Source organism: Carlito syrichta, unplaced genomic scaffold (genome assembly GCF_000164805.1).
Source record: "Carlito syrichta isolate Samal-C Ts95f unplaced genomic scaffold, Tarsius_syrichta-2.0.1 Scaffold305707, whole genome shotgun sequence".
Taxonomy (NCBI): domain Eukaryota; kingdom Metazoa; phylum Chordata; class Mammalia; order Primates; family Tarsiidae; genus Carlito; species Carlito syrichta.
In genome coordinates this window covers 362,634-377,300 of record NW_007249803.1, presented here as the reverse complement: position 1 = coordinate 377,300, position 14,667 = coordinate 362,634, and the positions used below count along the sequence as shown (strand labels likewise).

Here is a 14,667-nt window from a genome sequence, read left to right as displayed (position 1 = left end):
TTTAATATCTATCCCTACTACAGAATTGGCTTCTGCACTAGACAGAGTCCAGTCTCTTTCTTGCTCCTTATTTCTCCAGAATATTCGCCGACGCTGCCCCACCTTCCAGGGACCCTCTAAATCTCTTTTGGGGGTCTGGCCCCCCCATACTCACCACTGCCTCAGAGAGTGCTAGGTGAGGTGTTTTGGCGTGAGTGAGCTACCATATTTATAGGTGACTAATGCTTTCCAAAGGAAATGAAAGATTTGTACTCATTACTACTTTGCAAAGTTTTATTTTCCCATTTAGGGGCCAGCCCTTCAATTTTGCAATCTGAAAAATAACTAAAAGCAAGCACCACATGTAAGGCAGGCCCCACGGTCCCAGCGGCTATTTTTAGGTCATTGTAACATGGTTTCGGCAGTGAAATGCTTCTCTAGTCCAGAGTTACTGCTGGTTTTCTGACTCATGTTTGTTTCTCACGCTCCCTCTGACCTGACCTCTCTATCTCATTCTGCTATGCCGTTTCCCCATTTGATCGTCCAAAGTGGTACACCTAACAGCAGATACATAGCCACTTTCCTGAGACAACAGTCATGGATATTCACACTGTGTGAAATGTGTTGTCGGCCATCTGTGGCTGTGAGGGTCTATGGGCCCCAGCGAGTTGCATGAGGGTGGAGATGGCAAACAACAAAGACCAAGCTCTCCTAACCCGGGAACGGAAGAGACAGGGTTGCTTCCACCCAGGGGACAACATAAAATGTCCTCATATAAGTGTATGTATTTGATTCATTCTAGCATGGGGATTAATGGACCAGATGCTGATTTAGTACTTCTCATTTATGACAGCAAGGGCTAAACCCCAAACCACTGCAGCTCCCCATTGGGTACTGGGGCCCACCCAGTTACCTTCCTGCTAGGGACAGGTCTCCATTTCTTCCTTCCACTTCCTCCACCATTATTTTAATGTCCTATTCAAGCACAGAGCTGGGAACAATCCTATCATAGAAGATTTTAGAGTGCAGAGATTTGGGCAAGCAATTTTGCATGCTCATCAACCTGGCATTTAGCTGAGTGGTTTTGCACACACTGTGAGTTGAACAAATACCTGGCTGTATTAACACAGTGGGAAGAGAACTAGATTTGGAAGTAGGAGACCTTGCTTTAAGTTGGTCTAGGTCTCAGCTTTGCTTCTCTCCCACACTCTGTCCTATCTCTGCCATGTGACCTTGGATGTGCAGTCTATCTCAATGGAGCTTCAATTTCCCAATGCTAGGTGATCTCTAAGTCACCTCCCACCACCCATGCTCTCTGTTTTGTGTGTGTGTGTGGTTTTTCTTTTCAGATTTTCATCAGTTGGCTAACATCAACTCACCTGAGTTGCCACAAATGCCACCAACTGGGCTACCTGTCTTGTTCCTCTTTAGTCAAATCTTTAGATTTCAGCCAGAATCATCTTTCTACTTACCTCTCTTACATAAGCCGTATCATTTCATTCCTCTGTTTAAAATGTTTCCACAGAAAAGCACTTGGTTTAAAAGTTCAAACTCACTGATGGGATTTATGATCTAGATTTTCCCTGTCCTCCAATTCAGCCATCCCCTCAGCTCCTCTAGCTCTTCTCAGGTGCTGTTTCCTTTGCCTGAAAGTCTTGTCCACATCTCCTTTGACTTATTCCTACCAATTCTTTGGGTCTCAGCTTGGACAACTCTTCCCTTTGGGAAGCCAGCCCTGAACATCCCTGTGTGTCCATAGCACCCTGGGCTTACCCCGTCACAGTCCCACAGCTGTTTCCCACCATCTGCTCATGCTCCTCTTTCCCAGACAGTCCCTAAGGGCAGCGGGCTTCTTGAACAGGCATGGATGAATAATTGGATGGGCACAGGATGCACTTGTTCTCAGCCCCCATCTTCTTTCTCCAACCTTCCGATTTCTGCAGAGTTGGAACAGATGTCCATGTGCTCACAAGCCAAGTTCTGGTTGCTACTTTCATCTTTATAGCAACCACAACTTTCCCCAGTAACAGCGGTGGCCTTAGGTGCTCTTTATTCCCTTGGTCCCCAAGAGGAAAAGAATAACACAAGTAAGCTGTGAATTGATAATCAACCTTCAAGTTCTTAGGTAGAAAACATCAATATATGAGAGGCGATAACTTATACATGAACTCCAAAAATTGCACTTGGAGAAAAAAGTAGGGTAAATTAAAGGTCACCAAGAAAACAAAGCATACAAATTTATGTGTATCATCATCCAACTTCTACTTTGCTTTCCTTCAACACACACGACAGAAGGAAATACCTTTATGTGTACTCTTACCCAAAACCAGCTTCCAGATCTCTGTCTTTAGGGATTTATTCCTTTGGGTTAAGCCAGATATGGTAAATACATGGCATACATTCCCCCATTGTCCATTCTCATGTTGAAAGACAGTTGCTTGATAATCACACAACTTTTTCTTGGTAGGGCCTCAGAATCTTTCTGAACACAGCACTTTAGACATCACCTATCAGACATCAGCTTAAGCCTTGCTCTCTGAAAGTGTCTTAAAAGCCCCAAAGGCTGAAAAAACAGTGTAGAGCACTGGCAAGAGAGACTTTGGGTACTCAGCAAAAGAGAGACGCAGAGCAGTGTGCAGAATAGACACCACAAAAGGGAAGGAAGGACTAGGGAGGAACCAACATCTGAGTTCTAGGCGACGTTTATTTGCTGGGAGACAGAGGCTGGTGAAGTACATGAAACAGACACTGCAGGAGCCCAAGAGTCCTTCAACATGTGTTCTCTCTCTTGGCCTGCATCCTTGGCAGAGCACTGTATTGAATTAAACGTGCCTCCATGTAGGGACAGGGTGAATTATCCAGACTGCCACACAGAGATAGCTTATGTGAGTCTAGAGAAGAAACACTGATTAGCATTCCATATTCAGGTCTTATGCTTAGATGTTCTTTCAGTAGAAACAAAAACCTGGTGCTAGATGAGAGGGTTATAGGATGGGAAGGAGGTTTCCCAGTCAATAGGTGAGAGTTTCAACAGTTGTCCTTGATTCTAGACCATTGGGCAGCATGTCTGAGAAGCAGTGTTGCCAAGTGGTTGAATGATGAAATCTGAGCCAGCTACTAGATCATCTCCTGTGCAACTGCCCAAATGCCTTCCAGGAGCTCTGATGCCAGATGTTGATGCAAATAAGCCCATAATGATACAGGCAACAGAAGTGGACAAACCTAGCATGTACCACACCCAAATGCTTTTTTAGATGGAATATATTTAGATACCTCAGATTGTTCAGCCATTCAAACATTTCAATTGCAAATGAAACCAAAGAACAACATTTTCCTGAGAAAGCAAGATATAGGTCTTTGCAATGATTAATTCTTCACAAAAGGGAGACAGGAGGTTGTGACTTGCTGTGTGTGCGTGCACATCTGTGTGTTTTTGTTCATGGGAGGTTTCCATGAGCATTAAAATCAAACAAGAAGAATTCCTCCTACCTGGAGAAATAAAGATTGTTAAATCCCTATTAAATCAAGATAAAGAGACTCTGACAGAACAGTATGCTTTTCCGGAATATCCCTCAGGGCCTTGAATGACAAGCCCAAGTTGACTTTCTTCATGCAATTCTTACCTGCTGATGTAAGCAAGACTACTGGCTGCCAACAAAGTGAGACCTGTCTTCTTCGATGGATAGTGATGTGGTCTGAGGATGACTTCAACCAATGAGAAGGGTAATATGGACGTGTGCTGTAGGAGAAGAGACAGCAAATCAGAATAACAGGGTACTCTGGCAGTCTAGAGCACCCATCATTCTCTCTTCCCCATCCAATCTACTTTCTTCTCCACTGTCAGACACAGCTTTCCAAAACTTGGCATAGATCATACCCTTGGATGCCCAAGAACCTGTGGTAATTCCCTAGTGCCTGTCAAGTTGATCCTGACTCCTCTGTCTAGCTTTCAAGGTCTTTGCAATGTGCTGTGACCTTCTCTTATCTCGCTTCTTGCCCACTGATCCCCTCTCGTAACATATACAGTTGCACGCACAAACATACCTGCTCATGCATTTTCTCACACATGAACACACATGCAGACACACATATATACACACACTCCCACTCCATTTGGGAAAGGCTATTTCCATCATTCTCCTTTGTACTCAGGGTGCTTGCTCCCTCTTCTAGACTCTTGTCCATGCTTCCTCTCCTATGTGGACCGTCTTCTCTCCTCTGTGTACTCAAATCCTCTATGTTCTTTGCAGCCAATGCAATCTCCATGATACTGTTTTTGAATTTTCCTCTTGCTAATTTCTCTCACTCAAATCTCCTGTATTTATATCCTGTGCCATGTAGTCTAGCACTTATGGTATATATCTGTAAGCTCGGGGGGGGGCAGAGAACACATCCTACCTACATCTCTGCATTTCCCATGGCACTGAGCTCAGTCTTGCTGAGGGAGGTGGGTGTGTGGGGTGTGCGTGAGCCTTCCTTTGAAACCTCCGTGTCCTCCTCTCTCCTTCCCTGTATCACCCCCTCCTTAAAACCATCTGTTTTCTCACATCTTCCAAACTCTTAAAACTGTATTTTTTAAAATGACAATTGAGGAAATAAACTTTTGGGAAGGGTGGTGTTTTCAGATGCAAAGACTGCTGGGGCCTGCTGCCCCTCTTGCCCATGAAAGTTGACCCGGTAAAGATCACTGGAGTCTGTGTGCAGTTTCCTTCCATTTACTGAAAACTTTTCACTCCTGCTCCCCACTGTCCTCAACTCTTGGCTGCCTCTCTCAACCACAGTCTCCACTGTTAAGCCCCCTCCCCTTCTTGTTCTTGAGCTCCATGGCAGCTGTGTCAGCACCTCAGTTATGACAGTCTCTGTAGCTTGAGAATGTCGCCGTGCTCTCATGCCCAGCCACCAACTGGAACTCTGGGCACTGGTTCCGGGTGACTTTTGCTATCAGTCACGTAAGTCTTATGCCCAGGAAGTGTCCCCAGGAGGCAGTAGCTTCCTTCCTCCTCAGCTGAGCTAGTTAGGGCTAAGTCAGGAATCCCAACGCCCCTTAGATGACCAGATATGTGACAGGTTTTGATACAGCAGGGGCAGAGTGAGAAGGACCAAGCCTTAAGTATCGGGCATTGCTCCAGTCCAAGTTTCAGTGGAGTGGCATGAGCAACTGGGCATCTTAAGGGTCCTGGGCACATTTTAATAGCAAAGCTTAGAGGAACAGCATGGAAGACAAACAATAACTTTTACATAAATTGCTCAAGATTGGTCCGAAACATACTGGATGGTTGGATAGACAAATGGGAGAACTTCCAGGGCCACGATCACTCATTGCATCTTTCTTGGGCCCAATTTTAGGCTGCAGTTTCTGTATCTCTCCCTCGAAAAAAGGAATGGGGTGTTTAAGGGTGCCCAGTTTTGAATCTGTGTTCCTAGTTACCGAATCACTCTGAACTTCACCTTTCCCAACAGGGGACAATAAGTAGTACATACTTCATAGAGGTGCTGCTATAGGGACTGAGGTAAGGGCATGCGAGATGCTTAGTCCTGAACCTAGGAGAGCTTCCGGTGAGCACTAGCTGTGGTTGTCACTATTATCAACGTCACTGCTGTTCTTTATCTCACTTATGGGTCCAGGGTGGGGTGAGGGCTAGGGTTTGGAATATATGTGGCTTCAGGTGCTTGGATGAACTCTGGCCTATGGTCTGCAAAAGCCTGTGGCATGTGGACCACTGGCATGTGGTAGCAGAGCCCCTTCCTTTCTCCCTCCCCAGCCCACAGCTGGTGCCTACTCTCCCAGCCAAGGCTGCCTCAGAGCCCTGTCAAGGCTCAGTGACCCACAGGGATGCTCTCTTCCTCCACCATCTACCTCAGCAGGCAAGGGATGGAGTTGTCTGCCCAGCACAGTCACCTGCCTCTCTCTGCCTGCCTTCATGCTACTGCAGTGAGGAAGATCCAACTTCTATTAAAAACCATTAACATGCCCATTATACTGGTCATTGATCTGACAGGTTTTATTAACCCAGCCCACAATCAGCAGCTCCTGTCCTCTACATTAATGATCATTTGGAACAGCATTCCAGTGGAATAATGTCATGTGTTCGCTTTAGGAGTAAATGAGTTCACGGTGATTAATGCTTTTACGACCAACAACTCAGGAATGCATGACTGGTCACCTCTTCCAGGAGCCTGCCCTTTGCAAGTGACATTCAATTGGATTTCCAAATGAATTCTCCCTGATGGCTTCTGGGAAATTTACTCCAGTGATGTCATTAGTGATGGGCCATATACTGTGGCTTCATCCTCGCCAAAAGGTCTTTGCAAGAATCACATTTTCCGGTCGGAGCGGGGGTGGGGATGAGGGAAAGAGGAAGATGCATCCTGGGAGCCGCTGTACGGAGCCAAGCATGAGGCAGTCAGCCTCCTGCTCTTTAAAATGTCCTGGTATTACACCTCACATTGACATACGCTATAGAACCCGTGTCGGACAGCACGTATGTGTTTTAAAAAGGAGAAGAAGAAGAAAAAATTCAGTATGAGAAAAATCAAATATTCTTTCTGCTTCCAAAAAATCTAATAATTAGGCTGGGATTGACACAAATTAGAATGCTGCCAAAAATTACTGAAAACAGTGACTCATTCTGTATTTCAATTAACAGTTTCTCAGTTTCCCTTGTAAACAGCAAAGCTGACAAAAATTAATTATCTCAGAGGGGGTAAAATATTTCTTTCCGAAGTAAACAAAACATCATGGGCTGAGACAATAATATGTATAAACAAAGGGAATGCCATAAAACTATCTTTCGTTGTCATTAAAGTCGCCCTTTTGGTAGATTTTCCTTTAAATGTCTCTTTCCAAGTTTATCGGTTATGAGGACAGTGCTGTTCTTCTCCCCTCCTTTTCTACTCAATTCTACCTTCCCCTCCTGTCCTCTGTATAAGGTCGACTTTCATCTGAATATCTTGGAGACAGAACTATAAGCATGAAATTTTGGTTTAAGTATTCGTGTAATGATTATACTTTGGATTCTCTGGCTGCAAAATAGCCTTGTAGATAAGTACCAAAATTTATCAGCCCATAGAAAATGTTTATAAGGTTGCATGACTGACAATGTGGAAAATGATCACGATTTGAGCATGTATTTGTACTCGTCTCGTACCAGTAGATAAGTGGCTGTTATAAACAATTTCCCTAAATATGAGGCTAAACTTACAATAGGATGCATTTTTCCTGAGCTGTGGGAAAGAGGCAAGCCTTAATCACTGAGATAACCCATGGAGCTGACAGGTCTTCATCATTATTGTTGCAACTCCAAAGAGTGAACCCATAAAGCTAGGCTGATCACACCCTTACTCTAAGGCTGATCACATTCTTATTCTAAGGTTCTTGGTGGGGGACCAAGAACATTTAATTTTTCCTAGTAAAAGAAATTCAGGGAGCCTACGTATTTTAAAAATTATATAATAACAGTCAAAAATATGACCTCTACTTTTTTCTTCTGTTTCATTTCCCTGCCATACTATTTCTTGTGTTGAGTTGAGCAGAGTTGACAAAGATAAAAAAGTCAGCTTTTACCCTCTCAAACTAGTCGTTCAAGAAGCTTTCTCCTTCGCATGTCGTTTCTAATAATGAGATTACATAGTATCGCACACTTCCTATTTGTCTCAATTCTTTCCTCCTTCCCTTGGATCCGAGAATTCATTCCTATTGGCTTTCCCCAAACTGAGGTCCTTTCCCTCAAGTGTTAATATAATGCCTTTGGGTTATTTATGGTACTCATGGGTAGTTACTTTTGAATGAAGTTTTAGTGCACAGACAAGATCTCATTTCTGGGTACAATTAGGAGGATTGTTTTTTGTCGTTTGCTTATAATGTAGCAAATACATCATTTTTAAATTTAAAATATGTAAGCTTTCCCAAAGTCATCTCAGGAATAAACACACTGAATGTCAATTAAAACCTAGATATAAATACCTAAATACAATAGACATGGAAATGGAGGCAAAGTAAACCTTAACAGAATGCCATTTTACCCAGGCTTGTTATTACAACATTTCTGGATCATGTTCCTTAAGTTTGAAAACTCCTTGCAGGAAAGACACGCAGTAATAGTTGCTTTGTAATTCCCAGTTAAACAATCTCTGGTTCTGATAATACAATTCATTTGCCACTAAAAACTTTTTACTTCAGTTCTCACTAACGTCCCCCACTGCAGTTTCTGTCTCTAACTCCCTACAGGTAGGGACAATGGTGATGGTCTTTGACACATTTGCAGGAAAATTTTGTATCCTAAAGCAGAGTACTATCCGTATTTTCTATGTCCTTTACATTGTTAAAGTTATACCTTTGCTTTAAAAGTAAATCTAATGTACAAAAATCCAGAAATGTATGCACAGGCTACAGAACTTACATCTCCACGGGATTAAAAAAAATTACTCCTCCATTTATGCTTCTCACAGGAGTCTTTTCAGGCAGACATATGAAAGTTTTTGAAGAAAATTGGATTTGTAAAAATTCCCTTTTCCACTTTCTAGGAACTCAAGTGCACAGGCTAGACACGACTATAATTAGAGAGTCAACATGAACATGTCTGGGAGGAGGAGACTGGGAGGATCAACTATGCACAGAAAGAGCCACGGCCTTCTCTTTGATCTGTCAACCTAGGTGGGCTAACCCAGGTTGCCCAGCCTGTAATCAGACATTAGATACCAAAATTCTTACTCAGGGCATAATGTTTGCAATTGACTCTGAAATGCACCAGAAAGAAGATAAACTAATGGACAGAGAGATGGACAGATTTGTGATAAAGCAAAAACAATAAACTACTAATAGTGGAATCTAAGTGGTGGGTGACACAGATGTTCGCTGTAAAATTCTTTCAACCTTGCTTTAAGTTTGAAAGTTTCATAATAAAACATTGGAGGGAAAGTAAATATCTTTACTGACCCAGAAAGAGAAATGAATGCTCCACTGGGCCAGGGAATAAACGTGTACTGTTGTTTATGAACTCTTATGTGAATTGAACAGATGGCTAAATAATAACTTTATGAATCTTCTGGAGAGAATTTTTAAGTGAGTTTTTACCTACTACACTGTTGTCTTTTGGGTTGATATGTAGTTTGACCATCTGAAAGCATCATTCTTCTGAAGGCTTTGAAGGAACCCAGCCTAGTAGAGAAGCAGCATTTAGATTCTATCCAGTTGGGGGTAAGATAAAAGAAAGATGTGGGATCTTAGGACACGACAAGAAGGAATGACTCTCTTCCTGTCCTCGTCTTCTTTCTCTCTACCCCTTCAAAGTATCCAAATCTCTTTCTCTTTTTGAGTTCCCTCTGGTAATAGTAACACCCTGGACACCTGCTGACCCATACTTTTACTCTTCACATCCACATTTTATTCAGTTTTCCCCAAAAATGCTTCCCATAGCTGTTTATTCTTTTGTTTTCCCAGGCATCACTTTCCTAGCTTTTTCCTATTTGGTACATACAACCAGGTAAATATTTTGTACTTGCAATCAGATAAACCTTCTAAAACAAGTTTCATGTTGCTACTCCCTGCTCAAAAACCTTCTGTGGTTCCTTACTGCCTCTGCCCACTATCTATATTTCTTTCCTTATCTCATCTCTTGTTTTCCAGAGCATCTCAATACATGCTCTTCCTTCTCTACATAAACCAGTCTCCTTTTCCTCTTGTTTCAGTCTGTTTCTTTCCTGAGAATCACCTTTCTGTTCATTTTTTTACTCATTATTTTTCCTCTCTTCTGACCAGCCCACATACATTTGAGATACATTACCACAAAAAGCCATTTATTAATATGAGAAGATATAAAAGAAAATTAGGACTCTGGAACACACTGAAACACAGATCTGCCAACCAGAAGGTGTACTGGGCTGCTATTAAGGAGATTCAAATTTAGCAATATGTTTTCAGACAGATAAAGTAAAGAGAGAGAGATAGAACATACACAGTTTCTATCTTTTTTTGAAAAAATGAAGTTTTCCTCCCAGAGATTGGACCTAAAAGAAATTTCTACCATTGTACTTCATTTAGAGGACTCTAAAGATCACAGTAATCACAACAGTGTCCCTATGGCAAACAGTTCAGATTTCTAGATTCCAGTTCTAGATTCAGATGCTCTGATAACATCTGAAGGCAAAAATCATAAAATGCAATCAGACAAAGGAGATTCTGCCAGTGAGGAGCTAATATTACATAACCATGTAGCCTTCTGGGATCAGAACAGTAGACAGGCTCCAGAAGTGCCATTTTCCCCATGGATGTTTTTGTTTGTTTTTGTTCCATTTGTGAATCAGATGCAAACCACGATTTTAATCTTTGTTTAAAGCCCGGAGTGCAGGCATTACCCACTGTTGTTAACATAGAAATCTAAATGCTTGGAGATTTTAAAAAGTTAATGGTAGTGTCGACACCCTTTTATTGCAAATAAGAAGCCTCACCAAGGAAACTATCCTCTCTTTGGACCGTGAGTCCTTAGTTCTTCTGCATCCCTAGAGGCCACATCCCATTCTGCTTTCTCATGAGATGACCACTCTCCTGTCCCTCCCACAGCTCCTTTGGTCTGTACTAAACCCTTCCACGCTTAATGGCACCCAGTTTTATTTTTTACATAGTCAATTTCATGTGGTGTGTGTGTGTGTGTGTGTGTGTGTGTGTGTTTCCTCTCCTATTCTTGAGATTAAAAATTCTTTGAGGGCAAAGTTCTCATCTATTTTTTCAGTACTTTCCTCCAGCCTTTGTTTTATAAATGATTTGACTGATTTTCTTGTTGTCCAGTAGGATACAGTCTGCAGAGGCCCTGGGGATCAGCTTACCTGTCCTGTCCTATTTTTGTGCCCAACCCCCAATTACTCTGTACTTCCACCTGAAGACCAGTTCTCTCTGACCACTGATATAACACTAACTTGTCCCTACCCTTCTTCAGCCCCATTGACCCTCATCTCACCCTACAAGGTTCAGTTGCCCTTAACTCAACCCCCAAACTCCATCAGGTGCCTTTTCTTGGCACAGCAGAAGACCCTTGTGTGTTGTCATGATACCACGCTGGCACATTCACCTAATACTGACCAAAGTCTTCCAGAGATAGATGCAACTCAGGGCCTAAGGTTGCCATCATTTTCTCTCCACTGCCTAGCACAGTGCTTATCCTACTCTGGCCACTTAATATTGGTGGCATTCATCAATTAGTCAATGGAAAAATAGAATGGGGCAGAAGAGAAGAAGAGGTCTCTGCATAGCCTGGAAAGCCAACCCAGACCGCCTTCAATGGACACTATCAGACCACATAACACACTGCATCTGGGATGGCAGGGTTGCAGAATCAATCCCACTTCCAGCTGGTCACCTTTACCTTTTTTTGCAGTTGTAGAAGATACCCCAAATTCTGGAAGTAGATTTTGGGAGATACAGGAAAACCTATGAACAATTGTGACTCCTGGAAACAACCAGTGAGTGCCCATGCCATGGCCACTAAACTATAGGCTCGATGAAGAGGCACCACCAGCTAGTAGTCAGCAGCCCTGTGGAAGGCTGGAAAATATGTAACCTGCAAAGGCTGTGCTTTGTTTGTCTCTGGACTCACTGATATGTGGTCATCTGTCCTAACACTAGGCCAGGTAAAAGTCTCCCCCCACCCGGTTTCGCTTGCCTTTTCACCAATCTGCAACTCACCCTCCATGCTTCCATGCCTGGCTCCACATGGTGCACATGGAGACTTGTTTTAAAGACAGAGACAGATGGGCGGCTCTCTAGAAAGCTGCTCCAAGTTGGAGGAAAGAGACTGTTCTTTTTAAGAAAGAAGTAATTTAGGAAACATGCTTTGGAGGCACCGTGTTCCAGGGCACCACATCTTCCTTTCCAATATCTCATCATAATGTCAATAAAGGTCTGAGAGTATGTAAGCAACTGGTTTCCTGGGAGATAATAGTGATTATGGAAAGCACCCTGTAAGCACAAGCTCTGGGGCAAAGTTTCAAACTCTCCATGTGATGAATCCCATCATGGACCAATTTCCACACTTTTTCCTTCCTGCCTATGACTCTCCCACGCCTACCCATCAGGGTGTTCTAAAGGGACTCAGTAGCTGCTCTGCAAGAATGGTGATGCTCACTGGCAATTTTCCTAAAAGCACGTAGTCAGTTGATTTAGGGTTACTGTCTCTCTCTCTCTCTCTCTCACGGCGGGGGGAGGAGAGGGTAAGGGGCATATGAGCTCACTGTGGGGGTCTTGCCAGTGGAGAAGGGAATGGCTAAGACTTAAGACATTTTCCTAGGAAATGCCTTTATTTATAGCCATCAAATACCCCATAAGAAGCAGTTCTGTTTCAGCACAGTAGGCAATCAAATGGTATATAACATATGGTCTTTAAACTCAAAGAAATATTAGTAAATTTCAACTTATAATGATTGCAACCCTACAATGTCACCCTATGACTAGGCTAGGCCTAAGGCATTATGTAGTGGAGACTCTGAAGGTGTTAGACAATAGTAGGTACTGCTAGGATGAGCCCTTGGAGTCCACTGTGAATAAGCCCTTCTTTAACTCAAAGAGTTGCTTCCCTTTCGCAAGTCTCCCTAGGTCAAATTCTTTCTGTCCTAAAAGACTCAAGGGTTTCTCTTTAACAGCTTTTGTGGCATACTAGCTATACCTGATTATCTTAGAGTGTGCCATTACTTTAAAATAAAAGTTAATATGAATTCCCTTTTACTAAAAACAGATAAGTACTTATCACAGATTACCTTTTCAATTATGAGCATTTTTTTAATGCTGAGAATCCAAACAAAAACAAAAGTCCATTCATAGGATATAAAGCTAAAGATGTCTAATAGAATGGTAGATATATGAGTTTGACACTCAGAAGAGAAATCTAATGGAGAAAAAGATTTGAGAACCATCACTTTATTACATGGCAGTCGATGAGATGATTCAGAGTATATGAGTGAGAAGAAAACTAAAGGATCTAATAGTAAACACTGTGGTTCCACAACAGTTAAGTCAGGGTTTCTAAACCTCTGCACTATGAACATTCTAGAATAGATAATTCTTTGTTGTGGGAGGTTATCCTGTGCATTGTAGGATATTCAGCATCATGTTTGACATCTACCCACTAGTAGCCAGTAGCATGCTCCTCCTCCCTACACCCCTGTTGTGAAAATCGAAACATTCTCTAGATGTTGCAAAATGTCCCCTGAAGAGCACAATCCATTCAGGCTGAGAATCCCTGATTTAAATGACAGGCAAAAAAAAAAAAAAAAAAAAAAAAAAAGAGAGAGAGTATTTTGCAAAGGTAATGAACAGAAGTGGTCAGAAAGTCTGGAGGTAAAGGAAAGAAAGAAGATATTGCAAGATAGATGTGGTCAAATGTATCCAATGTTGAGGAGAGGTGTGGAGATATGAACGCCTAATCTACTGGGCTTAGAGACAAGAATGTTGGTGAGCATGCAGGAGCTTATTCCTTATGTTCCCAGACTGTGTGCCCTTCCTTCCAGGTTGAGTCCTAAATTCCTAACTTAGGGACCTTTGGAGTTCGGAGGATTTTTGGTTGTGGACCCTGGAACCTGAGCTTTGGGGAAATGTTAGCGTGGAGATGTTCCTCAGAGGCCTTTGCCATCTATCCCACAATCCCAAGGGCAGGAGGAAATCTTAACAAGTTTTTAAGTGCAAAATTTGGTCACCTACATGCAGGACAAGTTGATGACAAGTCTACTTGCTCAGAACCCCTACAATTCTTAGAATACAAGCCTAGGGCTTTGAGACAAACTTCCCATGGCCAAGAAATTTGGCTCACTTCCTTATGGTCTTCTTAGGAAAAACTAAAACAAAATGTCTGAAAAGGTCACAAAATCCCTCTCATCACAGAATAATAAAATGTGACTTTTAGGAGTTCCTAGAAGTGTTTAGAGAGAGACACCGAATACATACAGGCTTTTATTCCTAACCAAATGGTACTGGAAAAGCTCTCCAGAATACCCCTCTGAAATGATTGTGCACTTTTTAGTTTCCAAACCCAGAAGAAAAAAATGTGCAAGGGTTTTTTGTTTTGTTTTGCATGTGGGTGGGTATGTGTGCACTTTAGCTTTCAAATCTTCACTGGTAAAATCAGTTCCTATTAAGGGACGTGAAACGCTATAAAATCTTCCTTGCCTTTATGTGGCCTATTTTTTTATTCTCCTCTCAAAATAAGAGTATCTCTGATTACTAATGAACAGTCAAAATGTTAGGTTCCCTGGCAGCCACCGATAACTTGTTCTATATCTGTTTGTGGAGTTCCACATTCACAGACTTACTTTTTTTTACTTATACAATTAATGAACCCCATTCCTAGCCCCTTTGCCCACCAACAGGAACCCCTGGTTGGATGGTGTCAACAATCAATTCCTAGGCCAATGCTAGCCTGGTTATGACTAGGAGGAGGGAAACTGACCTTTCACACGCTTTCCTCAAAGATAAAGGCTGTTCTTTTTTTCAACCATTTCTCCTCCTTTTTCCCTTGACCACTTTTTTTTCTTTTGGTTACATCTGTGGTCATTTATTGATGCTTCCTCTTAATTTTAGACTCCGCTATTTTTCTTCTGATAGAATAGCTTTTTGAACGCTCTTTGGCTACATGAATACCAGTTGCCTGATGAACATCTGTACATGGGGCTGACAGAGGGAAATGTAAACCTGGAAAAGTTTCTGTC

At 42.3% G+C, this 14,667-nt stretch overlaps 1 protein-coding gene across 1 annotated transcript in view; it reads right to left on the bottom strand.

The window, feature by feature from the left end:
• ADTRP (androgen dependent TFPI regulating protein) overlaps positions 1-14,667 on the bottom strand; it is an 81,496-nt gene that overhangs the window by 18,171 nt on the left and 48,658 nt on the right. Inside the window, exon 5 of the mRNA XM_008062462.2 lies at positions 3,603-3,718. Within this exon, the coding sequence (XP_008060653.1) occupies positions 3,603-3,718 (116 nt within the window). The remainder of the gene's footprint in view (positions 1-3,602; positions 3,719-14,667) is intronic.